Genomic DNA, 27,781 nt, shown 5'->3' on the forward strand with positions numbered 1-27,781 from the left:
CAAGGCCTTTCCCCCTTCAAAGCGTGTTCGAGGTCATCCTGGGCTATGAGACCTTTTAACAAACATACAAATGGTTTCTGTCATTTGCCGCAGGAAGGGTACAAACTGGAAATAAATGCATCTAACTAGTAGTTGTCAGGTCAGCCAATTTGGGGCTCATGCTACATGAAGGGCCGGTAAATCACTGAGTCAGTGATTGCAGGGCCTTTAAAAATGCGTTTTTAGGACCATTGAGTGGGCTCGATGGTCGTGTTCGAGAACTTTTCAGAAAATAACACAGGCTTTGGAATTTGACTGGCAGCTAGGCAGGGACTAGAGTCAGAGGAAGGCGCGGGCCGGGAATTTGGAGAGGATCCCTAAGCGGCAGCGGGCGCGCGCGGTGCGCGTGTGAGCGAGGGCAAGCGGCAGGCGGGTTGTGCGCCGGGTATTGGCAGGCGGGCTGTGGAGGCTGGGCGGTTCCGACTGCCTGACGCCAGCGCGACCAGATCAATCCAGGCTCGGGGAGCGAGCGGGCGCACCAAGGCGAGGCCGGGGCCGAGGCGCGGGGACCGCGGCCGGGAGCTAAGCAGAGCGCGGGGACGGCGGCCGGGAGCGGATCGGAGCGCGGGACCCGGCGCCGGGTCTCGTGCGTCCCTGCGGATGGGCGCGCCGCCGAGCCGGTAAAGCCGAGCGTACACGAGCCGACTCGAGACAGACTTGTCCTGTGCCGCGCGGGGCGCACCGGGACAGGGACCAGCTCCTGGGGGGGATCCTGGGCGGGCTCCGGGGGGCATCCCGGGCGGGCTCCGGGGGAGGGTCAGGGACAGGCTCCCAGGGGATTCTGGGCGGGCTCTGGGGTCGATCTGGGACGGGCTCCGGGGAGGATCCGGGAGGACTCGGGGACCCGCGCTGAAGGAAATCTGGGACGAGCTCCGGGACGCAGTCCCCCCCCCCCCCCATGATGGCGCCTCGCGGCCGCGAACCTGCCGCCAGACCTCCCTGCCTCCCCGCGTCTTTGTCGGGCGTGTCCAGTTCTCTGGGGACCCCCGTTCCGCATCGGGCCGCAGCCCCATTGTGTCCCCGCCCCGGCCTGCAGACCCTCGCGGGGACAGCGCTGCGCTCCGCTCGGGTCTCCCTGGATGGACGCGCGCGCCCCTGTGGGTCCCCACACAGCCTGATTTGGGGATCGAGGTTAAGGAAAGTTCGTAGCGTAGTTCCCTCTGATTTATTCAAAGGTCTGGCGGCCTCGCGTCTCCCCCCTCCCCTCCCGCCCCCTTCCGCCTACACCCCCTGCGTCGCCCAGTGTCGCCTCATTCCTTTCCCTTTACCGGATTCGATTGCCTCACTGCGCGTTCCGAGCGCCGAGAACAACTGTTCTCGTCCAGACCGTCTTTGTTAGTGTTTCTGTCGCGGGGTGGGGGCGGTGGGCGTGAGAGCGCGGGCCTGTGCGGCCGCTTTGCGAACTGCGTGAGAATGCTGCGGGGCCAGCGTCTCCCCGAGGTGCTCTGAGGAGCCAGGAGGGACCATCGCCGGCCACATCCAGACAGTATGGTAGTCGCGGCTTTTGTTTATTCGGAGGCACATGCAGTTTTTCCAAATGCACGGTACAAAATAATCCAGCCAAGAGCTTTCCGACTGAAAATCGCCTATGCCACGGCCATCTAAGAGAGCATCGTTGTAGAATGCTTGTTGTCAACCCCTGGCCTCTTCCCCCTCTCTTGGGTTCCTGGGTGACATCTGAAGTTTTCAAAGCACGGACTGAAAGGAGTTGCTTGGTTTATGTAATGCCTTCCTGTTTTTGGAGCAGAATCACAGCATGCCCTTCACAGCATCAATCTCTCTCTAAGGGCCTGTGGTGGATAATGTGCCCACACCTCAGCACAATGAGAAAAACTGTTCCCTGACCAGGTTCATTTTTCATCGTGTTTATGATTACCACTGTAAGTTGTACCGGAAGCTGATGAGCTGTGCTGGAACAATTCACAAAGAGTCAAGGCAGAGGCAGCAGTGTCCACTGCCTGGGTGTTTTCAATTGGTGCGACGATGTTTTGCACCAGCGTTACTGTGATGTAGGTGCCAGGCCTAAATAGACTGGACTGACTTTTGGGTTCGCCCTCTCCATCTCTGCTTTCCTCGTTTTCAGTTAGATGATATTTCTCTGAAGGTGGAGTGCCATCTGTGGAAGTCTGCATTTCCTAGGGAACTGTAAACCAAGGTCTCGGGAGATGGGTTTTCTGGGGGTGGGGATGCCAGAGGCTCCAGAATGATCAGGTTTCTTCAGAGGATGGGGATTTGTCCTTGATTTAGTTTTGACCCCTGCAGCCATAGGTAGTAATCAAATCCGCTCTCCCTTTTGCAGTGTCCTCTAGTTCTGTATCCTTGGAGAGATGGTGGTCTTGACATTTTGGAGGAGGAGCTGGGTTTTGTTTTGCTTTTGGCAATTAAAAAATGCTAAACTCTTGTACATTTTGGAATTTAAATTCCTTTTCTGGTAAATTCACGTGAGCATTAAGAGGAAGTAAATCTTGGTCCCCAGTTACACACATTAGTTAAAAACTAAATTTCGGTTTTTAATCTTGATTTCCAGCTATTCTGGGCTCAAGATAAAATGCAATAATGTGGTATATTGGAAGAAGAATAAGCTCTGATGTAATTAGATGAGCATATTTAAGCTGCAGTAGCCTACATAATCAAGGCCAAGTTGTGTGTGTGTGTGTGTATAAAAGACCTCATTTGTGTGGTCTTACAGGGCTAATGGAGGCATCGCCGAGACTTTATAAATAATGTAGAGTTGTGTGTAATGCGGAGTCTCCAGAGAGGCAGAGAGAGCATCATTACCAGCCTTTTCAACCTGCTTGAGATCTTAAATTGATTTACAGCACTGAACTGGTGCAAAATGATCCGTCAGGATGACATGGGGTCAGCCTGTAAAAGTCTGTGATGTCAGCCTATTAGTTCAGCCATCATAATTAAACCGTATTCTAGGGCAGCTAAGCAGGACTCTGGCGTTATACTTCAGATATGGGTACTACATGGATTTTGTTTATGGTGGAGAGGGGAGGTGGTGAAGAACCTCTGTGTTGTTAAAAGAGGGCAAAGTGTTCTGAACTGTGATTTCTGGGGTGAGGGGTGCTGCATCTTGTTAAAGGTGTAGCTTTTCATCTGATGCTCTGGGGTGGTAATGGGGACCTTCACAGTTCCGATCTTTGTATGAAATGTGTGCGTTCGTCAGTGTGAATTTAACTTGGCCTTCAGGATGCGCTGAGATACCAAAGGAAGGCACACTTCTTTGTTTCTGCCCTGAGCTTGCACCGTGCTGGTAAGTGAGTGAGGAGGTTATTTATTGCTTTAACAGGTTATAGTCACCAGGCTTCCACTGAAAACCTAACAGCGACTTAATCGGAAAAGAAAGACCATCGCTTTTGCTTAAGTTCTTGTAATTTAGGCACTCAGTCTATTAAGTAGAAGTAGCCTTGACTGTGTAGCTCAGTCTTTATTTAAGATACAGTGTTGCCTGCACCGCCCACATTTCAAGTAGTCATAAGTCACTACCATGTTGAATGGAATGTGCCTGTGATGGTTTTTATTCTCACAGAAAATCCTAGATTCTAGAATCTAGAGAGTTGACCTAGGACTCCTCTGCACAAATACTTTTTTTTTTTTTTAGAAAGGCAGTTTGGTAGCCAGGGCTACATAGAGAAACCCTGTCTCAAAAACCAGCCAACTAAACAACAACAACAGCAACAACAACAACAACTTCAGTTTGGAATGCTGCTTGAAGACAATGGTTAAAATGAAGTTGGCTTTCAATAGACCCTATTTGCCCTTTGTGACCATGATTTGGAGCACTAGGTAGCTAGAAATTATTGTAGTTTTTTTTCTCTCTTTCTGAGTTTTTACTGTGTGCCAGGCATTGTTTATGGTGGTTATAACTTATTTAAGCCCTGGAACTTCCAGAAGAGTGGTATTCCCATCTTATAGGTAAGGAAACTGAGGCAGAGTGCCTGTGTGTTGCTTCAGGCCACACAGCTGGCAAGTTCTTAGGATTTACAGTCTAAGCAGGAATGTGAATCAAGCCACCTGATAGCCCTGAGCCTCAGTCCTAACTCTGTTTTATTATTTATTTTCTGTTTTGTTTGTTTGCTTTGTAAACTATTTTCCTCTTAAACTTTCTCATGCACCAGAAATTTTTCTGTGGCCTGAGTATACGAAGTCTATGAAATAGGTCTACAAACCAAATACTTCCTGATAATTAGTTACAAAGAAATGTCCATTATTAAAGGCCAGCAGGATGGTTCAGTGTGTCAGTAAGGCTGATGGACTGCACTTGATTCCAGAACTCACATGGTAGAAGGAGAGAACAGACTTCCACAAGTTGCCTCTAACCTCCTTAAACAAATTGAAGATAAAAACATCTTAAATTTATTTAAAGATAATTCTTTAGTATACAAAATATATACACATACCACTTACTAAAAAGGAAAATAAATGTGCTAATTAATCAGACGGACATTCTGTTTGTTTATTTTACATTAAAATTGGCTGGGCACACAGGACACAGGGAATCTTCAGATTTTCACAATAGATGATACTTTGACTTCATGATCGTCAGTGCTGACACCTGTCAACCTAAATATGTCCTGTCAAATGACAGAAGTGTGTTTAGGGCTGTTTTAGAAATTATTGGGAATTCTAACCTTATCCCAAGTCAAACTCAATGAACATTTACTGAAGCCCAGCATCTCGACTGTCGATTTGTAGGATCGAACATTCTACCACAGTCCAGGCCAAGGATACTAGTGTCTGCTGTGGGAGGTGTAGGGGAGCGCTACGAAGCTTCCTTTCCTATAATGAAACGGTTACTTAAAAAAATAAAGTTAAAAAAAAAAAGCCCCAACATTTGTCTGTGTCTGTGAAGAGGGCAGGTGCCCGACACATGAGGGTTAAAGAAAACCCACTGGCGTCTTCTCTCCCTCACTGCCTGGGTCCGGGGATCAAGCTTGGGTTGTTATTAGGCGTGGCAGTAGGCACCTTCACCAACCTTCTTCTGTACCAAGGCACTGCAGTTCTGTAAGAGTTACACATTTGGTGTCTATGGTAAAACTACAGCCATATAGATACAGAGAGATAGTAGCTTTTTTTCTATAATTCATAACACAGGATAGTCTCAGATCGGAGCTGACGTGTTGTCCTTAGTTACTGTGTGGTATAAGGACGTGTGTGGACAGTGCAAAGCGTGCATGCTGCATGTTCCAGCCCAGTTGTATGGTGCAGCAGGGGTGCCAAGAACACCGTGGACTCATTGTCTGTCTGTCTGTCTGTCTGTCTGTCTTCCTTTCCTACCTGGAGACCCTCAGGTTCACTATCTGGAGTCCTTCGGTTTGGAAGGCTTTGCTTTGTCAGTATGGACATGTCTGTCTGCTTGTACTTTCAGGCCTTGAGACAAATGGGTTCCTTGCCATCCTGTTTTTGGAGGGTGCTTTCTCCCATCACCCCCCATTTAAGCAGCACATGATTTGAAGACAAGTTTGCCAGGAAAGCAGCGCGTTTACAAGTCTGGGCAGTTGTATCTCTGCTTTTCTGATTAATTCCCTCCACTTGCCCTTTGTGTTGCTGTGATCGGCCCCAAGCTGACAGATGCTGCTGCTGAAGAAGGTTGCAGTCACCTGGTTGTTATCAGAATGCCTCTGCTTCCCCTAACGGAGCAGCCAGAGATAAGAGAGGTTCTCGAAAATTCCTTGGAGAGTTTTTTTTTTAAGAATGGGTGTCAACTTTTGTAGAAAGTCTCACAGTTCAGTTGCTCTTAACTCTTTTGGAGGAAGAATTAGAGCTGTTTAAGAATCTGATGGAAGTGTGGTTCAGTACCTACCTACCTGGCTCCTACATCCTGTATACTCCTGTCTTCCTATCCAGAGATGTGGCTATGCACTGGTGAGTTTGTGCATAAGGCTCTGTGCTTTCAGGCGAAGTACACTGTTTGATTTTGAGACTGTCTTGCCAAGAGCTGCAGAGACTAAAGGTGCTTACTGTTAAATACTGCTTTCAAGAGTGTCTAATCCAACTGGTTCCTACCGAGTTGGCCAGTCTGAGGCCAAGAGAGGTTACCTGGCTTGTGTAATGTCTCCCCTCTAACTGATGGAAACAGAAAGCCAGATCTGGATCCTCTGTGTATTGTGGGCCCATTTATTTTATTTTATCTATTTATTCTTTCTGTTCCATTCAGTGTTCCTGAGGCACTGAGCTGAGCACATCCTGGATTTTTTGGGGAAGGGAAGAAAGAATAATTTCTTTTGGCATAATTGTGTTGTTTTTATACTTAACATTGTTTGAGCTAAGTAGCAATTAAATCTGACAACCATAGAGAAATGTTTGCTTTCTACAGCTTAAAATTGATTTTTTTCTCATTCTAGACATCAAAAAGAAACCCCCCCATGTCTGATTTAATCAATGGGATCTTACTAGAAATGGGTGATCTGAGGCTGTACAAAGTTGAGATTATTAAGTCAGACAGTTGTGACATACTGAACAGTGCATGAAAGTCTTCTTTCGACTCTTTAGACCACTGTATTCCGCACTAAAAGCTGAAGTTTGGGGTCTGTCGGGAAGGAGCTAGGTGGGTAGTAGGAGAGAGTTGGAAGCGTATGGGAAGAGAAAGGGTAATTTAACTATAAAAGGGTGGAGAAAATATAAGTCAAAATGATGTTGAGATTGGTGAAGTGTCTTGGTGTTCTCTGTGGTACCAAGATCACGGGCTATGTTTAGCAACATAGAGCATCTCTTCTGAAGTCTATTGTTTTCAGGCTGTATTCCTTCTTTTGCCATTATCGGGTAGTAGACATCTTCAGTCTAATTTGACCGTCAGTGTTCTGAGTTGTATAGCAAAAACACATGAAGTATTTTCAGCAATTATTTAACTGTGCAATGGCCCCCTTTAAGTTTGAGAAGAAATGAAACCAGGAAGCAGGATACTCTCCTGCAGCCACTTCAGATCCAAACCGATCATTTAGGTGTGTACTGAGATAGGGCACAGTCAGTCCGCAAACCAGCTCTGCAGCGTGAGCGCCAGGGCTCTCATTTGCATAAAAGACACTTTCTCGTGAACGGTTCAAACATCAGTGACTACATCCATTTTGGGGGATGTAGTCAAACTGGGAACTGCCGTATTTGGAGGGTGGAGCAGCTCAGCTTTGCAGTTTTCATTATAAACTTATAAACTGGCATCTGAGAATGGAGTACCCCTGGAAGAGAAAGCCTCAGAGCCTGTCAGGATCCAGGAATCCTTTTCTATTGATTCTCCTACATCTCTTTTTCTGTGTGGTTCCCAGAGTTGAAAAGAATCCCTGCATTTCTCTTTGAAGAGCCCACATCTGTGCTGTGGGGAATTCGTGGTGTTGGTGGCTTCTCCTTCCTCTGTAGTATTGTTTAGTATTAAAGATACTCCTGAATCGAAAGAAGGCACACATAACACACGTCAGCGTTAACTAAACATCCATATGTTTCTTAGTCCAGGGCGTCAGCGAATGTTTATGGTCATATTTGGGAAGGAGCGATATAAGAGGATCTACATGCTTATTCAGAAACATGTTGTAATGCTGAGTTTTTAAATGTTTTATTTACAGTTTTCCTGAATTTAGGAGAGCCTGTGCTAGATCCTTTTCATTTATCCTTTTCATAAGTTTTAGGATCTGCTGATTCAAACTGTCCCTTCCTGCTCCTTGTCTGTCTGTGCCCTTGCAGAGCACAATCACTTCAGACGGGCACAGCTATTTTTCCTTTCAGTTTCAAACACCAGAAGAAAAAAAAAAAGAGTAGCTAATTATCTTAAACTACTATAATTAGGCATTAAATTAAGTCATTCATTTAGTTAAATTCAAGTTCCTTTATTTGTTTGGATTGAAAGAAAACATTTATTTTTATTTTTTTAGTGGAAGAGGGATATAAACCCCTTACTTGGTGATGATTTTTTTTTTTTTGGTGTAGTATTATAGGAAATGTGTACATCAATTACCCATGATTTTTTTTTTAACAGTTAGAGTAATTAGTGAGAAGACACATAAAAATGAAACAACACAAAAAAAGATCAGTAACACTGTAAGAATTATTACAGAGCAGTCTGGGGACTCCGGTGGGGTAGAAGTACATGGGGCTTGCATCGTAGGGAGCACAGTGGATAAGCAAGGGCGGATGGCCCTGCAGCAGCCCCGTCCACTGGAAATCCTGCAGTGGTGTAAGTGCCAGCCATGTACCACCCAGAGCTGTGGCCACGGGTGACTGTCAAGCTCGGAATGTGGCCAGTGCAGCTGAGGAATGGCCTTTATTCACGGCTGACCTTGGTGGGCGTTCCTGACGGAGCCTGAGAGGAAGGGGGATTTGTGGAAGTTCAGATGGACAGTTGAGGGGTTGCCATGTGCTATAACGCAGAAGCAAAAAGAAGTCACCGAGAAAGCTCGGTCATGAATTTGGAATCGGGTTGGGGTATGTTGCATTTTTTTTTTAATTTTGTTTTTAAAAAAGCTTTCTTTTATGTGATGATGAATCTTTGATAAAATGGAAACGAACAAAAACCAAACAATGAAGATGTGGCCATTACATGGCTGTGGGATTACAAAAGGGATGTCAGAGATGACCTTTAAGCTTCAGACGGCAGTGGCTGGAAATGTGATGGAGCCACTCCATAGAGTGAGGGAGAAAGGTTGTGCGGGCGAAACATTGGCGTGGATCTATGGATTTCCACTAGGATGCCTGGTTAAGTCCACAGTTAAGTTAGAGATGGGAAACTCAGAGCTATGGGTGGGTCCTGTGCAGGGCAAGCTGCTTCTGCACAGAGCTACCTGCTCTGTACCCAGAAAGCCCAGAAAGGGAGGCAGCATGTATTCACCTTTTCTATCCAAGGCCACACACAGGAATTAGGAAGAATATTTGAAGAAGTCAAAAGAGGCAACTGTAAGAAAGCAGCAGCCTTGGAAGGGTCCATGGGTAGAGTCCAGAGTAGGCTCAGAGAGGAGGCGTGCCTGCTACTTAGGTTAAAGGGGGAAAGCATATTTAAGTATTATTAATGTAATTATGCAGAGAATGAGTGTATTAGGAAATGGGGAATAGATTCTTAAACTCCTACTAGACCCTTCTTTTTTAATGAGACTCTATATAGAGAGGGTGCAGAGATGAAGGGACATCTTCAAAGAGTGTGATTGTGATCTGGAGCACAGATGACAAAATACTGACCCTGTATTATCTGAGCAAGAACCAGGTTATCCAGGGAAGTGCCACCACAGAGTGCGCACCGGCCTGGAGTGACCGTCCAAAGAGTGCACAGGGGCTTGGGGTGATCGTCCTGCACTGCCCTGCAGGGGGCTGGTTACCTGTGTTAACATGGTGCCCCATCAAGCCCCCAAAACACTCACATTGTAACTTTGGAGAAACTGCCATTAGCCTGTGATTCTTCTCCAGTAGCAGAAAAATGGAGATGGTAGAACAGCCCAAGATTTGCTATGGACATGAAAGAGAAATGGTTTTGTGTTTCATCTAGTTTGAAGCCTGATTTCATGTTCTACCAAGGAAAAACTCTGTGTCGCTTTAGAGATATTGAAACAGTGTTAAGATGCAGGAGTTGGCATCTCCTTAGGGGCAAGTGCAGAGCCATGAAAGGCTCAGCACAGAACTAGCCATCGAATGAGAGTTCAGCCTTGGTAACTGCTTAGACAAATCAACGGTTTCACAGCTGAGAATGTTAACAAGGCAGCATCTCGTCCAGTCTGGAAAGAGGAGTGCAAGAGGAGGAGTCTAATGGGATGCGGAAGATCTTTGGAGAAGGAAGGGCAGAAATAGCCACGTTTGGGAATTTGTACTAAAGCGTTTTCCTGACAGCTGCTGATGAAGGTGTTTAGGAGGTGTGGTAAACTGAGGGACGATCCCTTTAATGAGCTAGATACGTTATTTAGATTGCTCAAAACCTTTCAAAATTATCATTCTGAATTTATTTCATAAATTTATTGATGCTTCTTTCAATTGGCTTCCCACCGCAGGACTGGCATTAAATAACTGTCTCCTCTGTCTGTTTCTTCTTTTTACATCATTCAGTAATGTTCATCTTCCCCCATTCTGACAACAAGTAATTCAGTCAGATAGATTCTGGGGTGGAGTCTCGCTGTGGTAATCTGAAGGAAAGCTGGCGAATGGCAGTCTGAGGGCCTTACCACTCGGTAACTGCCAGATGTGCCACCAAGGGCCGGATCCAGAGAAGAGACGTTTTCTAGATAAGACAAATGTCCTGTTGGTCTGTATGCACCAAGTATGCAGACAGCCTCACAGCAGGTCTCAACAGCACTACCGTGACCACTGGGAACCTTCCAGATGCAACAGAAAGCAACGGCCCAAGAGAAGAACTTGGGGGACTGTGAGTGAGCAGTTCACAACGGAAACACAGGCCGAGAACTGTGTCCTGCAGCAGTTCACCCCTGGGAGGGGGCTGTGCTTTCTTGGACCTTAGTTTGGACCTTAGTTACTTCCTCTCTGTGGATCAGAACGCGTCTGTCCGGCAACACTAGGCTTCTCCGGTGAAGAAGAGGAGCCCAGCATTTCAGGGAACCTGGAGGGAAGCGGGGGTTGTGGGGGTTCGAGGTACATGTAAAGGCCACCCATTTCCTCCGCAGTAGCCTGTTTCCTCCAGGACAGGTCTCGGAGCCAAGGGTGACCTCTCTAGAATTTCACGTTTCTCGTGCTGTTAGGGCTCCTGTGCATGTGCGTGGCTCTGTCAGCTGGCAGAGTTAGTGAGCCTTGAAGACACTGGCCTTCCCTAGCACCTTGGGAAATAGGTTTCCCCGCCCTTCTGCCTGTGTTGTAGTATTAGATTTCACAGTGACAGTTTCTCATTTATACGAGTTAACAGTGATGTCTTAGAATGTGGCTTTGATTATTGAGACGGACTGGTTTATGAAGAGTTGGTGAGAAAAGTTCCCCTGTGTAATAAAACCTCTTCTAAAGTTAAAGAAGCATCCAGATTTAATCTCCTGGTTTTCTGTTGTGGATAACAGTTACTTTGCAGGGGCTCTTCATGTACTACCCAGATGAGGTCTGCTGGTGATCGGCAGGATTCTGACCCAACTGACTCAAATTCTGTCTTGCCTCAGCGTCAGGTATAAGGGTGCTGCGTAGCCACCAGACAGAGTTTATCTGTCTTCTCACCATCGCCTTTAAATGGCCCGAGAATATTTTCAACGTGGAGGGGGAAGCGTGCGTGTCTCTCCTGTAGGCTCTGTGTTCAGCCTGTGGCTATCCCTCCTGCCCATCTTTTATGCCTCTTCAGGATGACGAGTGGTTAGGAAGAGGGACCCTGACTCGGTATCACTGGTCATGTCACTCAAACATCTTCAGCTCAGTTGGACCGGAAGAATGAATGTTGAGATGCTAATTTTATTAAATATAGTGGCTTTTCTTATTTTAAGAGAGAGAAACTCTGTGTGTGTGTGTGTGTGTGTGTGTGTGTGTGTATTTGCAGACAGCTTTTTGGGAATCTGTTCACACCTGCCACCTTGTTTGAGGCATTACTGTGTCTGAGCTATTGACGTTTGTCTTTCTACTGCATACTCCAGTCTGTGAGTCCCTAAGCAATACTCCTGTCTTCTCCTCTCAGCTCTCCATGGGAGCGCTGGCATCATAGATGCACACTCCCATGTCTCTATTTTTCCTTGAGTTCTGGGGATCGAACTCAAGTCACCAAGCCTGGCAGGCAAGCGCTTTGACCCCATGAGTCATCTCCCTGACCCAGTACCTTTTCTTGACGGGGAATGAAATGAGCCCTTATAAAAGCTCAGGACAGTTGGTATGTGGTGTGCCATCACATCTGTTTCAGCTTCCTGTTTTGTTGTGGGTCCTTGTTGGCTTTGCAGTCTGGAGCGACTAATAACAACCTCATTATCTTCCCTGTTGTGTACCTTAACCCCCTTGGGTCTCGCCTGTGTGGGAAAGAGGTTCTTACCGGCCTACTTTTCTCCTTTAGCTTTCTCCCGTAAGTTCCTGAATGTCTAAAATGTATAGTTATACTTAATGCACATCTCACAGTTTAGGTTTCTGTTTAGTTTGTCTAAGCTTGAGGGGATGTTTGATAGGTTTTAAATGGTTTTTTTTTTTTTTTTTTTTGCTAACTGGAAGAAAACAGAACTTATCCAAATGACTGGCACAGAGAGTAGGATGGCATTTACCTGTGCTTAAGGAGAGTGTTGTCAGATCGTACGGGATGAGATGTTCCGTGTTTCAGGAAAGCTCCCTTCTCAGAGGGCACGCCTTGTGTTGGGTTTGGTTTTTAAGTCAGTGTTAGCCAGTGCCGCAGACATCACACATTTCTACCTGTCTTTCTGCACATCCTGTGCAGTGTGAGAGGGGAAGAAAAGCGTGTAGCCTCTATGTGAAGAGGCGATCCAGTTGGTGCAGTTACCATACAGTAACTAACATGAAAGGCTGGATAATAAGCTGTTGATAGTCTGTGGCTGAGTTTTAAAGGCAGTTCACATATGCTTGGGGTAGTCTCAAAAATCAAGGGGTTGGGAAGGAAGTTTGGTGGTTTGGTAGGGAGTTCTAAATTTTATTATTTGTGTGTGTGTGTGAGCATGCGGGCATAGGACAAGATGAGAGTTGGTTCTCTCCTTCCACTGTGTGGCTCCAGGGGATTGAACTCAGATCATCCATCCGGTGTGGAGACAAGCAACTTACCCCCTTGGGTCTCGCCTGTGTGGGAAAGAGGTTCTTACCGGCCTACTTTTCTCCCTAGCTTCCTCCAGTAAGTTCCTGAATGTCTAAAATGTATAGTTATACTTAATGCATATCTCACAGAGTTTGATGAAGTTGGGATAAAGGGTTATAAATACAGGGCTGGGACTAAGGAGCTTGACACTCTGAGGAGCAGCACAAACCTGCTTGTCGAGTCTGCCCTCTGTGGTAATACCTTTTATTTTAGTTATCATGTTAACGCCACCGAGTTCCTTGAGGGCATGCAGGGTGTCCTCATGATTTCTGTGTGAAAGCACACTGGGTCCTCTCACCTTTTCTGTTCCCCAGAGAATCACCTACAGGCCTATCACAGGAGTACCAGGCCCGGTGCACAGGGAACCTGGCACAGTCAGCTGTCTGCCTGACACTGTGTTTATGTGTGGAGTGCATAGTCTTCCGTTTTGATGTTTTTGAAAACATGTTAGGAAATCTGCCCTGTTAGTTGTCAGTGCCTTGTGGGTATGAACCATGCATGGCTTTTCTGCTTGGTAGCCTGTGACATGGTGTGGGGCCACTGAGGGCTCTTGCTCTGTCCTTCTTTAAGAAGAGCCAGAATGTGGGATGGGAGAGATGATTCAACTTTCAAGCACTCCTGCAGGGTCACAGATGTGGTTCCCAGCACCTGCAACAGGCAACTCAGTCACCTGTAACTTGCACTCCAGAGGATCCAGCGCCCTCTTCTGGTCTTTGCAGGCACTACATTCATGTGCATACATGGTACTCCTAGTTTGAAAAGAAAGGATGTGTGTTTTGGACATCATTCCCTCCGCCCTAGCAGGAATCAGAAACTCCTCAAGTTGAAGAGTTTGCAGCTCAGCATAGAAAATCGGCAGGGGGCCTGGGATGCTTAGATTGCAGAGAGAAAGGATGAATATGGAAGAGCTGAGCATGATCACCTGTCAGTGTCTGGGAGATTGTTCAGTTGTCACAGCGTGGGGACGGAGCATGGGGTTGCAGCTGGTTTGTAGGAGCAAAAGGCCAGGGATACATCTCAATTGCTATCATGCTGAGGTGGGAAGAGTCTTGGAACAGGGCGTGAAAAGGAGTATCAGGAGGCAGGAGGATAATGAAGTCGAGTGACTGGTGTGTCTGCCGCATCTGCTTTCTCTTTTCTCCACTGCCCCACCCCCTACTCCCCGCTTCTTCAGTACAGACAGCATTGGACTTGCAGCTGTGTGTTAGACTGTACAGTGACTGTTGTGGTATTTTTATCTTACTAAAATAAGATGCTCGAAAAATTCTTGGCTAAATTTTCTTCACGTCTATGCTTGCTCAGTTGGAAATGTATTACCTCAAGAACAGGGAATGAGTCTAGTAACTTCTTTTTTGCACTTTTATATTTTTAATAAGGGATCTTGAAAATAGAATTGTTAAACTATATTCACTCATTTGTGTGTGTGTGTTTGAGGGAGGGGGCTTGTGTGCCACAGGGCACATCTGGAAGGCAGAGGACAACCCTGTCCTCTCCTACCACGCAGGTTCCTGGGGTCAGCAGCAAGAACCTCTACCTGCTGACGCTGATTATCAGCCCAGAAAATGAATTTCTGAAAAAGAGTTTAGTATTCTGCAGTCAGCTAAAGGGGTCCAGGAGTGGAGTGTCTGCGTGGCCGTTGGTGACATCCTCTTGTCCTGCTTCACTTAACTTGAAGCTCTGTGAGTAGACAGGAACAGGATTTTGTCATGGCAGCCCTGATAAAACCCATGATTCGTCCATGGTGTCCAAAGATGGGGACAAAGCAAGAGGAAAAACAACAGCAGCAGCAGCAGACATAAGTTAGGAAGGAAAGGGGTGGAGCCGTTAAAATTAAATACTAAACAAATCCCTCTGCCTTATGCGTTAAACAAAGCAGTGTCTGTGGGGCAGTGATGGCGCATGCCTTTAATCCCAGCACTTGGGAGGCAGAGGCAGGTGGATTTCTGAGTTCGAGGCCAGCCTGGTCTATAAAGTGAGTTCCAGGACAGCCAGGGCTATACAGAGAAACCCTGTGTGTGTGTGTGTGGGGGGGGGGTTGTCGTTCAGGAAGCAGGGAGCCTTGCCTAGCTCCCTTGGCCCACAGGTCTGCAGGGTGCTCAGGTTTTAGTTACACAGACTCCACCTCCTAGGATTCCCACTGGGATGAAGGGATTTGGTGTCTGGCTGGTTGAGGGTTCCTCCCCCTCATTCAGATTTCCATTGTAAGGGACCCACAGTTTAGGAGACAGAGGAGTGGTAGTGGCCACAAAGAAAATGACAGCATTGGCTATTCTCCTTCCTCTTGCATGTGCCCTGGGTAGATAAATAGCCCAGAAAAGTGCCCCGTGCCAGTCTCCACTGTACTTTCTGTGCAAGCCGTGATAATGGGAAGTCTCTTGAGTCTTGTTTTCTTTCTTCTGTGCTTTTGGGCCAGTGGTGAGCCCAAAAGTTTAAGGATCTGCTCAGTTATGGATTAATGGGCACTAAGACCGTCCAGTAATTGAGCAGGTACTGGGGGTTCCCAGCCTTCCGGAGAGCATGGCGTTGGGGCTTTCTGATCGGTAAGTTTTACGGAGCATACTGGGTAGGACTGGACTTAAATCTGAGGCAGGAAGGTCTGTGTGCGCATATATCTAAAGCTTGGTTTTTCTAAATATAGTGAAAAGTGACCTTTGTTAGCTCTTAGGATGGACAGCTTACTAATGGACAAAAGCTACCACTCTGGCTTCTCCCCTGAAGCGACTATATGTGATGATCTGTTCGTAGGCGTCTGGAAGGTTGACACTGGGCTCTCGTTGATTCCATGGGAGTGGGAGAAGGAGAGGGGGCTATGGCTGCTCTCTCACTGTTTCAGGGGCTCTCTAGAGTTCATCCCTACAGTTAGTGTGCCCAGTTCACAGGTTTACTCTAGAGAAGAGGCAGAGACAGTTTGCTGTGAAGATGTTCAGATAATTGAGAATATTTTCCCCTCTTTTCTTGGTCTTCATGAACTATTGACAGAAAGAGGAGTTAATAGGAAACAAACTTACTTTTTTATAATAGGATACCATTTTGAAAAATTGAATTTTTGATCCTTTAGCCAAACTTCTTAATGAAAGAATTCATCTGTGTCCATGTTCTATTTATTTAGGCAAGATCGTGGATCCTAAATGGGCTCGGGCTCACAATGTTTCTCTGAAAGTTCATTCAGTGCAAATGCCCCTTCAGTTCCCTTTATAGATACACCTAAAAAGTCCCTGCGAGCACCTGTGGGTCCCACTGCTGCCAGGGCTTTGATGTTACAGAGAATGAACCTTTTACTGACGTCCAGCTTTTATTATTGGGGTTTTAAACATGAAAACAAGAATCTGGTAAAAGAAGTGGTTAGCTCCCCCCCCACCCCCGCCCGTCAGCTCTCTCTGTGCCTGCAAATGCTCACGCGTCCTCTGTGCACAGCTTTGTGTTTCTTTTAGACTTTTTGAAGAGGTTTCATAGGAGAGACACCGATTTGTAACGTCTTTTAACTGGAAAAAAAATCCATTTTTTTCCATGTGGTTCATGAATGTATCTCTTTTTTGCATTTTCATTAATGCCCATGTGTGTTCAGTGTATTTAAAATCTGGTGTTGTTAAATGTCTGTTCTTTCGAGCAGGATATGAACATAGATCTTTGCTGCGTTCACCTGATGAAGCCACCTTCCTTTAGCTCTATCAATTCTTGATTTCTCTCCATCCTTTGCCAACCTTAGACCCTTCCCCATGTCCTCCTGGAACTCTCCAGCTTTGCGGGGGTGGGGGGCCGCTTTCCCACGTCCTCCTGAAACTCTCCAGCTTTGGGGGGGCTCTCTACTCCCTTTCTTATTAGTCATTCAAGGTCTCACTGTCCCTTGTTCACCTCCCTCCCTCCTGTCTTGGGTTTGAGACAACCCCTCCAGGATTCAGTATCTTGCTCACCATAATGCTGGCTTTTAAACTTCTAAAAATTAAACGGGTGTCTCCAACCTTATGTTTAACTGTTCTCTCTGTTTACACAAGCGGCTTTGTTATCAGGGCGCGTCAGATCTGACCGCTTCTGACACACCATGCTGCTCTCAGACCTTTAACACCTTCTGTCTCAGTGACTGCCACCTTTTCCGTGGAGACTCTCTCACTCACAGAGTCCCTCCCTCTGCCCCTTCAGTCTGCCACAGCCCAGCAGGCTGCAGTAATCTTGTTAAACTACTAGTCAGATGTGCCTGACTCAGCTCAGATCTTCTGACAATAGTTCCCACTGGAGGCTGGTCCCCTGCTTACCTCTGTCCCCTCTGTCCCTTCATCCCTGCTCTACTCTAGTCACCTTGGACTCTTGGCTTTCCTAGTACATTGCAGATGATTCGGGACAGACGGCCTTTGCACTCCCTCTGTTTGCTTCTCCTGGGTCTCTCAGGCTCTGTTCTCAGTGAGGATTCCTTGACACCAGAGCGTGAGCCTTTGTCTCAGTACTTACAGTCGTTCTTAGTACATCATTGGTGTTTGTTGAGTGAATTTAATAACTGTGGAAATCACCTTCTTTAAGTATTAAAAAAATAAAGTTAGAAATGAAAGAAAATTGAACAGGTTTCATTTGACATATGTAAGTAGTATCAAAAGAGCGTCACTTGGCAAATCGTTCCTTTAACAGACTGTGTTCAGATGTTTCCGTGGGCTGTCATTTCCAGACCATCCTAATTATATATTCACATTTAATCCTTGTAACAACCAGCAAAGTAAACTGGGGTTCAGAAAAGCAGCAGCATGAAGTGGGGAACAGTTCAAGCCCTTTCAAATTAAGGACTTTTGTTTTCTAGTTACAAACCATCATAAAATTACAAAAAAAAACCAAAAAAACCCAACTTTGAGAGCCTGAAAAACAGGCCCTGGCTAATTTTGGTATTAGTTTGCCGTTTGTTTCCATTTTGAAAACATAAAGCAAATGGTTAATGTTAAAATTCCTGACAAGGTCAAAGCAGCAAGTTTTATTTCTCTCACCTGTGCAGGAAGTGGCCTCCACCCAGCTTGACTGAATTAGGAGGGAAGTGATTTTTTCAAGTGATAAAAAGAAATAAAATTCCTTGCTCTTCCCACAGGAGGGGCTCAACAATTGGAAGAGTGGCGTGAGACCATATGTTGGTTTGCAAAAGGATATAACTCGTAAAGATGTTTCCTTTGATGCCTGTGATGAACGGGGATGTTTCCCCTCTAGAGGGTCCTGATTAAATTAAGCAATTAAGAGCGGGGCTGAAGGCTCTAAATATAGGGAGCGAGTTCAGGCTGTCCTGCCCTGTGTACACCAGCATGCCGCACAGATGTGGCTGTTGTTACAAACAGCACCTGCCAAGTTCAGCAGAAAACCAGACTCGCATGTTCCGAAAGATGTGAGGGAGGGGTGAGTGGGGGGAAGCGCTTGGATGGTCTTCCTGCCTGTGCTCAAATCCTGGCCTCAGTGGATTTGCTCTTTAAATTCCTTGTTTTTTAAAACCCCATTCATAAATTTTTCATTTTCTCTCTTGTCCTTTTTGTTGTGTTTTGTTCTTTTGGGGTCCCACTATGTATCCCCTGGTTGGCCTGGAACTTGCCAAGCAAACCTTGAACGCACAGAGACCTGCCTGCCTCTGCTTCCCAGGTGTTGGATAGAGCCACCAAACCTGGCTGATTCCTGGACTTTTATGTCTAGCTGGACTGTAGCTAGTTCCAGAGAAGTTACCTCACTTCTGAGCCTCCAGACTCTTAGTAGAATCGAGACAGTCCGTGAGATGTAGAGACAGCCACTGTCTCCCCAGACGGGAGCTCAGCTAACAGCAGAGCTCCTGGGTATGAGAGGAAGTTTGTCCCACTTAGCCTGCTGTAGACTGTAAAATGACTGTTGAAGATAAAGGTCCAAGGAGAAGAGTGCTTCTTGCTGTTGTCGTCGTCTGTGTGCTCATTCATTTGTTTTATTTGGGAGACAACTAAGGGGCTCATCTCTCCTGCATTTCAGGACTGGGCACCCAGGTGAACTGTTTCAGGAGAGGTCAGGGGTTTCTGAGTCTGCCCAAGGTTCCTTCATGCTGATTAAAGAAAGAGCATCCAGTAGGGTTTAGGGAAATGCCAAGGAGATGGAGGACAAGGAGATGAAGGACAGCCAAGTCTGGTGGTTGAAGTTGGGGACAGTAAGGAAACTTTGTATTGGCTTTCATCTCCTCACCCAAAAAAGTCATTATCTAAAACCAAAAAAAAAAAAAAAAAAACCAAACCAAACCAAAACAAAACAAAAAAACCCCAAACAAACCAAAACCTTAGAACTTGCTATTGCCTACGGAATTTGAGTGAAATGAGGCAGGCCACCCTGTTTAAGCCTAGATGTGTTGGGGGAAAAATTTTTGTGTATGCAGAGGGTAGCGTTTTCTAATATACGAAAGCTACATTGAGACACATACCTGATCATCTAAATATTTAACTACAGCTGTATCCTGGGAAGCCCTGTTGTGGTGATGTCTGTAAATTCTTTAATTCATCAAGGGGACACTCCTTGTAAAGTCAGTGTCACAGTGTCACAGTGTCTGTAGGTTTGTAAGTGGTAATCTGGGACCCACACCCTTCTCTCTGTTGATTTCTAAGTCTTGTACTTAACCATCACTCCGAGAGACCGTGTGGCCATGCCTGATAGCCTGTCATACTGGAAGACTGGCTGTGCTTGCACCTTAAAGGCAGCTGTACCAGCTGGGCTCTCTCTACCCCCTGGACCCTCTTCTTTCATTACCTACTACCCCTGCCCCACCAGGGAAAATCCAACTCTGGAAAGGACTTTTTTTTTTTTTTTAAATGCAAACAAGGTAAACTACATACCATGTGTCCCAAGATTGAGTAGATTCCTGTTATCTCTGAGCATCCTTACGTTGTTTTCTTATACAGGAATTTTGTAGAAATATATTTCCCCTAGGGACTTGGCCAAGAGTTCATAAAGTCGTTAAAACAGGCTTCCGGGGCCAAGAGAGGCTCAGTAGGTAAAAGCGCTTGCTGCCAGAATTTCACCCACATGGTGGAAGGAGGGAACTGACTCCTGAAAGTGTCCTCTGACCTCTGCATGAGCAAGGACGGATGTGTGCACACACTAGCATGCACACACACACACACTACATAAATGTAATTGGAAAAATTAAGTTAGATGCCACAGAGGGAGTATTGAAGGGTTCTATAACTTTCAACTTCCTTTCGTTCTAGAATTTCTCTCTGGCTTTGGTTAGCAGGAAGCCTTGCTGTCTGTTTGACCCCAGAGAGTTCTTCTGGGGTGTCTTGAGAGTTGAGTGCTGTTTTCTTGAATGGGATGAGCAAGGAATGAGCAGGCAGTTCACCTGGCTCTGCCCACAGAGGAAGCCCCTTCATAGCACTTCCACTAGAAGGTGTTCTTTGGGCCTAACATAGTGAGGTCTGTCTTCATTTTTCAGTTGAGTTGACTAGCAGCTTCAACTTGTCTTTTCTCCTGCCTGCCTTATCTTTTCCCACCTGACAGCTTCTTCTGCTTGTTGGGAGAGAGGGAATGCATCTGCCAGGTGGTTACACACTCCACCTCCTTTCTGATAATACGTAGCCTTAGTTCAGACTCAGTATGTAAACTAGGCTGTCTTCAAACCAGAGATTCACATATTTCTGCCTACCAGAGTTCCCAGATGAAAGGGGCTCAGGATTCTGCCTCACTATTTCTCTCAGCCCTTAATCCATCCGGGTCCCCAACCTATCGGAAGGGCTGCCCACATCAGAGAGGGCTCCTACCACCCTCCAAGAATCTTCCTTGGAAAATTCCCTGACCGATAGATAGACCCAGAGGTGTGGGTAACTAATTTAGGTACTTCTTAACCCAGTCAAGTTGACAATGGAGATTAACTTACAAAAGCTGTTGTCTCTGTCAGGTGATGGGGATGTGGCTGGCTTGGGATTCTGTTGTCTGGCTTTTCAAGTAAGAAACGCTTGACTCTATTGAAATTTTTAGCTCTTTGGTCTTCTGAAGTTCTGCTTAACCCAGTGGCCTAATTTCACACAGCCCTAATGATTATAACAGTGGTTTTCATACCCACCTTCTGACTTCTGCATTGATTCTTACCAACAAGACTCATTGTATTTTTTCACTGAATTACAGGTTCTAAGTGTTGGGTTTTTTGGTTTTGTTTTTTAATGTTTTATAACATGCTCCTGGCAGTAAGCCTGTGAAAAAAGAAAATTTCCTTGTGAACTTTGTCTTTGGATTCTGCAGCATCTAGTCCTGTGTTAGCATGTGGTTTCTCTGCATGTGAGGAATTACATTTTTTTAAAAAATCTATTTCTGAATAATGAAAGTTAAATTATAGACCCCTGTGTGCTCGTCTTTGCCTCTCTTTGATGTTCCAGTTTAAATATTTCAGAGGAAGCAAGTTAAAATTAGACGCTGGGATAGGTTGGCCCTGCCTTTCTGTGCTGATTCAGAGCCCCACCCCCACCCCCCCACTGGCCCCAGTCTATACCAGCAGTTCTCAACCCGTGAGTCAGGACCCCTAGGGGTGGGGTGAGCAACCCTTTTACAGGGGTCACCTAAGACTACAGGAAAACACAGGGATTTACACTACAGTTCATAACAGTAGCAAAATTACAGTTATGAAGTAGCAACAAAATAATTTTATGGTTGGAGGTCACGACAACATGAGGAACTGTGTTATTAAAGGGTCACAGCATTAGGAAGGCTGAGAATCACTGTTCTGTCCAGTGGATCTCTCAGCTGTACATGCTGCTGTGATGTCCAGGGTCTATGGCAAGATGGTTTTCCATATTAAAAATACAAAGGACACAGCTCTATAAACTTTCTATGGATCATGTTTATTCTGTATGTCTGTGTAAAATGGTGGCCATGGTGTAGTCGGGAAACAGGCGCTGAATTGGTTTGAGTTACTAGAAAATATCTATCTTAAATATATATATAGGATCAAACAAAATCTTTTTAAGTTTTTTCTTGAATAACTTACCCAGCTGTTAAGCAGTTTCATAGTAGAGTTAATCAATGCCCTGGGCTTTTTGTTCTGCTCAGTACACTTGATCACTATGTCTTGATACCATGCTTTAGTTAAGACGGAAGGGCTGAACCAGAGGGTAAGAACTGGGGGAGGAGTGGGCCGCCTGCCCCGTGCACAGCTGAGCTCTTACCTGTCAGTTACTTGTAAAGGCAGTGTGAACCTTCCATCTTCTTTTTCTCAGTTTTAATTATACCCTCAGTTGCATGCATTTTGTCTAGTCCACTGTTTTCCATGCCAGGATAAGAATTGGGAGCTCTTGACTCTAGCTGCATATGTATCAAAAGATGGCCTAGTCGGCCATCACTGGAAAGAGAGGCCCATTGGACACGCAAACTTTATATGCCCCAGTACAGGGGAACGCCAGGGCCAAAAAAATGGGAATGGGTGGGTAGGGAAGTAGGGGGGAGGGTATGGGGGCCTTTTGGGATAGCATTGGAAATGTAATTGAGGAAAATATGTAATAAAAATATTAAAAAAAGAAAATATATTTATTACAACATAAAAAAAAAAGAATTGACAAACAGCCTCTACATCCAAGCTAAAACCATGACGGCAGTCTTCGCCTCATTTCCTCCTTCTTATTAAAGTCAGGCCTTCACACATATGCAGATCTCCAAGTCCAGGCTTCTGAGGAGCCTGTAAACTTCTGCAAACTGCACAGCTTTCCGGACTGTTCATATCAGCTTTTGGTTACATACAGCACCTAACTCTGTAAGGATGCTCGTAAAGAGGTCTGCTCTGAGTTGCTCAAGGAAAGTGAAAATCTTCCATGCCAACACACTTTCAAAATGAATATGTGTGCTTATGTGCATGGTATGTATGCATGTGGACACACACAGACCATGGTGTGTGTGTGTGTGTGTGTAGTTGGTTTTCTCCTTCCCCTTCTACATGGGCCCAGGGGTCAAACTCAGTGCTTGTTGGGAGCAAGCACGTTTACTCACTGTACCATCTTGCCAGCCCACCATCGATTTTCTTGAATTATCAGCTGTTGGTTGAATCCACAGATGCAGAGTTCATGGATATGGAAGCCAACTGTGTCTTCCGATACAAGCTAGAATGACTCTTCCGAGTTTCTCAAGGAATTCGAGGCATTGATTCGGAGACTGCATTTGGTGGTGTTTACACAGTTAGGTAATTACTGTTTCTTTATGAGATGAGAGGCAGATAAGAAAATGTCCATTGTGCAGTTGGCTGATTTAGTTTCCTCTGACACAAAGCAAATCACGCAGCAATTAAAAGTATTTAAATCTGGAACAGAACTCCGGGTTCTGCAAGAAAATCCCCAGCTCGGAATGCTGAACTATCTCTCCTGCCTCCTCTTACCCATTTGTGACTGTGTCTCCTGAATATGTGTGTGTGTGTGTGTGTGTGTGTGTGTGTGATGTACCTGTGTGTATTGTTTGATTAGCAAATATTCACATAATGACGTTTCAAAGACTGATTGGAGCATATGGGGAAGTGGGCGACATCTTCTGTAAACCCTGGCTGCTGTTCACTGTTGGCAGACTCACAAATCGTCCGCTCTCTGTTGCCCACTTGCTCTGCTCAGTGTTCTCTAAGCAGGGTTTCTGAACAGAGGTTCGGGGCTGATAACAGTCGACACTGTGGATGTGTGCGTTGCTGTTTTCCAGTGATAAGTAATTCTATGATGAATATCTTGGTGTGAATTATTTTCCCCCTTTTCAGTTTAGAATATTGTTTCTCTACAGGTAAGTCTAAGCTTGTGATGAGGCGACAGGGTCGGGTGCAGTGTTCCTCATTGGGGTTTTTTGTTGTTGTTGTTTTTGGTCAGTGTGAAATGTCTGTGTTTGCACAGGAGGGAAGGAAATCTCTGTGTGCTGACTCATGTTTTTATGTTGCGCTTTAAACTGATAAGGCCAGTTAGCTTCTGATATAAACTAAGGCAGGAAGTACAAAAAGGGACAGAAGGAAACCCTTCTCGTCGTCTGGCCGAGTGTATAAAGCTCACTTTGGAGTGTGAGGTAGATCGCCTGGAAATCTCCTGTCTGTATTTTTTATGGCTGCCATGCTCATATTCCAAGGCTTGTGGTCTTTTTGGTTTAATTATTGTGAGCACCGTTCAGACCATGACTGCCCAGGTAAACACCGTTGTTCCCAGTGTGGTGTCTGCAGAAACCCTACTTTCTTGAAGGTACTGTGCTGCCTTCCCTGTGTTCCTGAATCACACAGTCAGGCTTCACTTCAACCTCCCGCTAAGATGCTGTACCGCCCTCCCCAGTCTTGCCCCTCTGGTCTTGGCTTCTGTGACTACACAACTGATCCCTAGGATTCCTCTCCCATGTCTGAGAGCAGGCAGGTTAGGACTTTTAACAGTCTGTGCAGTAGACTTAGGCAAAAGGGGTTTAGACCTTGGCTCTGCCTCTCGCAGATTGGCTTGCGAGTAGAGCCAACATTTAACTTTAAGTTCTACTTCCTCATGTCTGAAGTGAGGAAAATGGAAGTCACTTTTGTAGGAAGTGCTCTCGATGCTGTCTCTGTCTCTGCAGAAGTCTACAGTCCTTCCCAGGCTCAGGCTCCTCTTTGGAAAACTTCCTGGAAATCCTGGAGTTAATTCTTCGCCCCTTTTTGTCTTTACTGTTTGACTTTATCTATTCAAGCTTAAGCCTGAGTAGCCAGTGATGCCCCAAGATCGAGACTGATAGTTGGGGTGCGTCCAGCTGTGCAGCATCCTTCTGCTGCACCCGAGAAGGGAGAGGACTGTGGAGAGTTTAGTGGGGGCTTTATTGCCATGCCTGACCCCCTCCCAGAGCCCACACCTCCTAATACTGTACTGTACAATTTAAGACTATGGGACACACACAAGCATCAGCCTGTACTCCGGCTTCTGCCTGTTTGACGACAGTCACCACTTCCTGTTAGTTACCCTTGGTACTGTGTCAGCATTCCTTCTGCCAGAGGCCAGGGAGCGCTGAGGAGGCCTCCGTGCAGTCCTGTGGGGCTGGCATTGGGTTAGCCATCTGCTCCATGGACTAACTTGGATGTCTTCACCTCATTCTTCCTGGGAGCTTTCAGGGTATTGGTCCCTGCCTCTGCCCTCCAGTCTAGCTCAGTTCCAGGTATGCATGGTAGCTGTTTTGAGAGGAATAAAGATCCAGAGTGGTGATTCTCAGGTACCCCGTGCACCCCAACACACTCATTTTGTATGGTAAACCCTCATCAGAAAAGAACCCTAAGGTAACTTTGAGATAAATAATCCTTCTTATTTGAAAGTCAGTTATGAAAATATTAAAATTATTATAATATAAAATATTAGCTATTATATATTAATTGTTAATATTATAATCATATAAAAATATTAGCTATTGGGTGAGGGTAAAGAAAAGGGCTGGGAAAATTCAAGGCCTCTTTAGTTGGCTGCTGGAGGCCCAGAAAGGAGTAGTCTTTACAGTTCTGAAACAAAACATCCCCCACCCCCCCAACCCCCCACCCCCGGAGTTTTCCTGAACAGTGAATTTTCCGTATCAATAGGTTCTGGCTAACCAAGGGTGACTTCTGATAATGGCTAGGCTTTGTTTTCTTTCTCCTTCCCTGCTAAATGAAAATGTCAGGATAACTGGTAAATGTGGGTGTCTCCCTAGAAAGGAGAAGTAGATCTCTCTTGCCTGATGGCAAGCTGTTGCTCTTTCAGGGACTTGGGAACGTAGAATCTTTTCTTCATCTTTGTCTAAGTTCTTCCTGGAGCCAAGTCTCTCATCAGACATTTACAGAGAAGCTGTCCACTGCCAGGTACCACGCTCCACAGATGGAGCGGACAGGTCACTTACTCTAGGAATGAAGATGGAAATGCAGATTATCCCAGTTAGCTGTGGTGACCATCTGTGAGGATCAGGAAGATTTCCCCCAATCTGTTCCTGTTACTGCTTATTTGTGATTTTTCTATTTTTATAGTTTTCTCTAGTATACTTTAAGAAATAATTTCTAGATTGCTTGTATTTTTCTTTGAGCTTAAATCACTGTCCACCTCCCCATGTTGGGTACAAAGAACATAGGTTTCTGGTTTTTCCCCCCTCTTCCAGTAAGTGCACTTTAGCTATAAATTTCCATGTGATTATGGCTTGCCACATCTTACTATTTTTGATATCATATATTTATAATCATTCAGTTAAAATATTTCATCTCTACTGTAGTTTCTCCTTTGACTCATAGTTAAAACCTGGTTGTTTCCAATAACAATATTATTGTTGATTTCTTAGCTATCCTAAGACTGAGGGATCTTACTGCCGTTTATTATGCGTGGTTGTGTGCACATGTTGCAGACATCAAGAGTTGTCCGCCTTGGTTGTTTTGTTTATTCATTATCGGGACAGAGTCTCCCTGACCTGAGCTTGCCAACTGGCAAGGTGAGTTCAGAGACTCACCTGTGCCCTCTCTGAGTGGGGTGACAAGCAGAGTGTGCTCAGAGTGTGGACTCTGAGAATGGAGCTCAGGCACTTGAGCTTAGAAGGAAGGAAGGCGCTTTAGTCACCAGTGGGATCCTCCACCCTCAGCAGCTTATGCGCCAAAGATTTCTTCTCCTTTTTCACATGTTGGTTTTGCATATCAATTTGGTAATTTTACACTTTAGTCTTCTGTATCTGTCAGCTCTTGGGTATCAGTTAATCGTCAGTCTCCCACCAGGAGTGTCAGTTGCTGGAGTTTTGATTCTTTGCAATTTTGTGCCTGATATCTGTTGAGACTTGTCGCTTTCGTTTACATATGAGGTGGTGATATGCAAATTGCCCGAGTGAGTGGATCTTTGTGCCCGAAACCCTCACATGACCTTTGTCCAGGGCTTGGGTGCTGCTGCGAACACTCTCTTCTCTTCCTCTTGTAAAACTGCCAATCCTGCTGCCTCAAGGCCCCACCCACCCTTATAATCTAATTTAACCCCAGTGAGTTCCTCAGAGGCTCCAAGCCCAAATACAGTCGAGCAGAGTGGGCACTACGCCTTTAACGTATGCATTTTAGGAGAACGGAGCCCAGTTCCTGGCGTCATAGAACACAAATGTTCATGATCTCAGCATGGGCTTGCATCTCTCTAATGAAGTCACTGAATTGTGAGGCTGAACAGTGTAAGCCAAGCATAGACTACCTGTACAGAGACAGACTTAGGTAGTTAGTACCAGACACATATTAATTAGCTAATTGTGACACAGTTAGAGCTAATTTTAAAGTCAGCTTCTTGTCTTTTCTTTTGCAGGCGCTAACTGGGATCCTCGCTGGAACAGGAGGAACAGTATTTTCTACCTTTCCAAACCGCACACCAAGAAGCTAAGGAGAATCTATGTAAATACACTGAGACCTCTGTTGGCTTTGCGCCCAACACCCCGGAGCTGGCACCTCACCTGTCTGAGGAGCGTGTAGAACTACACCAGTCGCTATGAATGTGACCAGCTTGTTTTCATTCACAAGTCCAGCTGTGAAGAGACTCCTTGGGTGGAAACAGGGCGATGAAGAAGAGAAATGGGCAGAGAAAGCTGTGGATGCTTTGGTGAAGAAACTGAAGAAGAAGAAAGGGGCCATGGAAGAGCTGGAGAAGGCCCTGAGCTGCCCTGGACAGCCGAGTAACTGCGTCACCATTCCTCGCTCCCTGGATGGCAGGTTGCAGGTGTCCCACCGGAAGGGACTACCTCATGTCATTTATTGCCGTGTGTGGCGCTGGCCCGACCTCCAGAGCCACCATGAACTGAAGCCTCTGGAATGCTGTGAGTTCCCATTTGGTTCCAAGCAGAAGGAGGTCTGCATCAACCCCTACCACTATAAGCGAGTGGAGAGCCCGGGTGAGTGACAGAGCGCCCAGTGGGCCCCTTGAGTCCCACTGAGATCAAAACAAAAGCACCTTTCTGTTTGGGGTTGTAATTCCAAAATATCTGGGGGGGGGGGGGATTCTGTATGTATTTGTACCTGTGTGTGCAAAAGAGAAAGAACGCAGGCATGCTCAGATGTCCGTCAGCCTTCCCTCGCTGTAACAAGCACCTGTAGCAATCACTGTGTTGAGAGAAAAGCTTCATCTTGGTCATGAGTTTGAAGGCTTCAGTCCTTGGTCCCATCAGGCCTGTACTCTCTGACAT

At 45.8% G+C, this 27,781-nt stretch overlaps 1 protein-coding gene across 6 annotated transcripts in view; it reads left to right on the forward strand.

Annotated features, from left to right (window-relative positions):
* Window positions 1-403: 403 nt before the first annotated feature.
* Window positions 404-27,781, forward strand: part of Smad1 (SMAD family member 1) — a 60,603-nt gene continuing 33,225 nt past the window's right edge. Inside the window, exons 1-2 of one of the 6 annotated variants that reach the window (XM_021169555.3) lie at window positions 404-659; window positions 26,911-27,490. In XM_021169555.3, the coding sequence (XP_021025214.1) occupies window positions 27,091-27,490 (400 nt within the window). In that variant the 5' untranslated portion in view covers window positions 404-659; window positions 26,911-27,090. Of the gene's footprint in view, window positions 660-15,053; window positions 15,256-22,637; window positions 22,842-23,205; window positions 23,323-23,397; window positions 23,420-26,706; window positions 26,783-26,910; window positions 27,491-27,781 lie in introns of those variants that run through there. The other 5 variants (XM_029480553.2, XM_021169558.3, XM_021169557.3 and 2 more) reach the window with 5 other exon arrangements.

The sequence above is a fragment of the Mus caroli genome, unplaced genomic scaffold, assembly GCF_978045245.1.
Source record: "Mus caroli unplaced genomic scaffold, Mus_caroli_1 scaffold_10, whole genome shotgun sequence".
Lineage (NCBI taxonomy): Eukaryota > Metazoa > Chordata > Mammalia > Rodentia > Muridae > Mus > Mus caroli.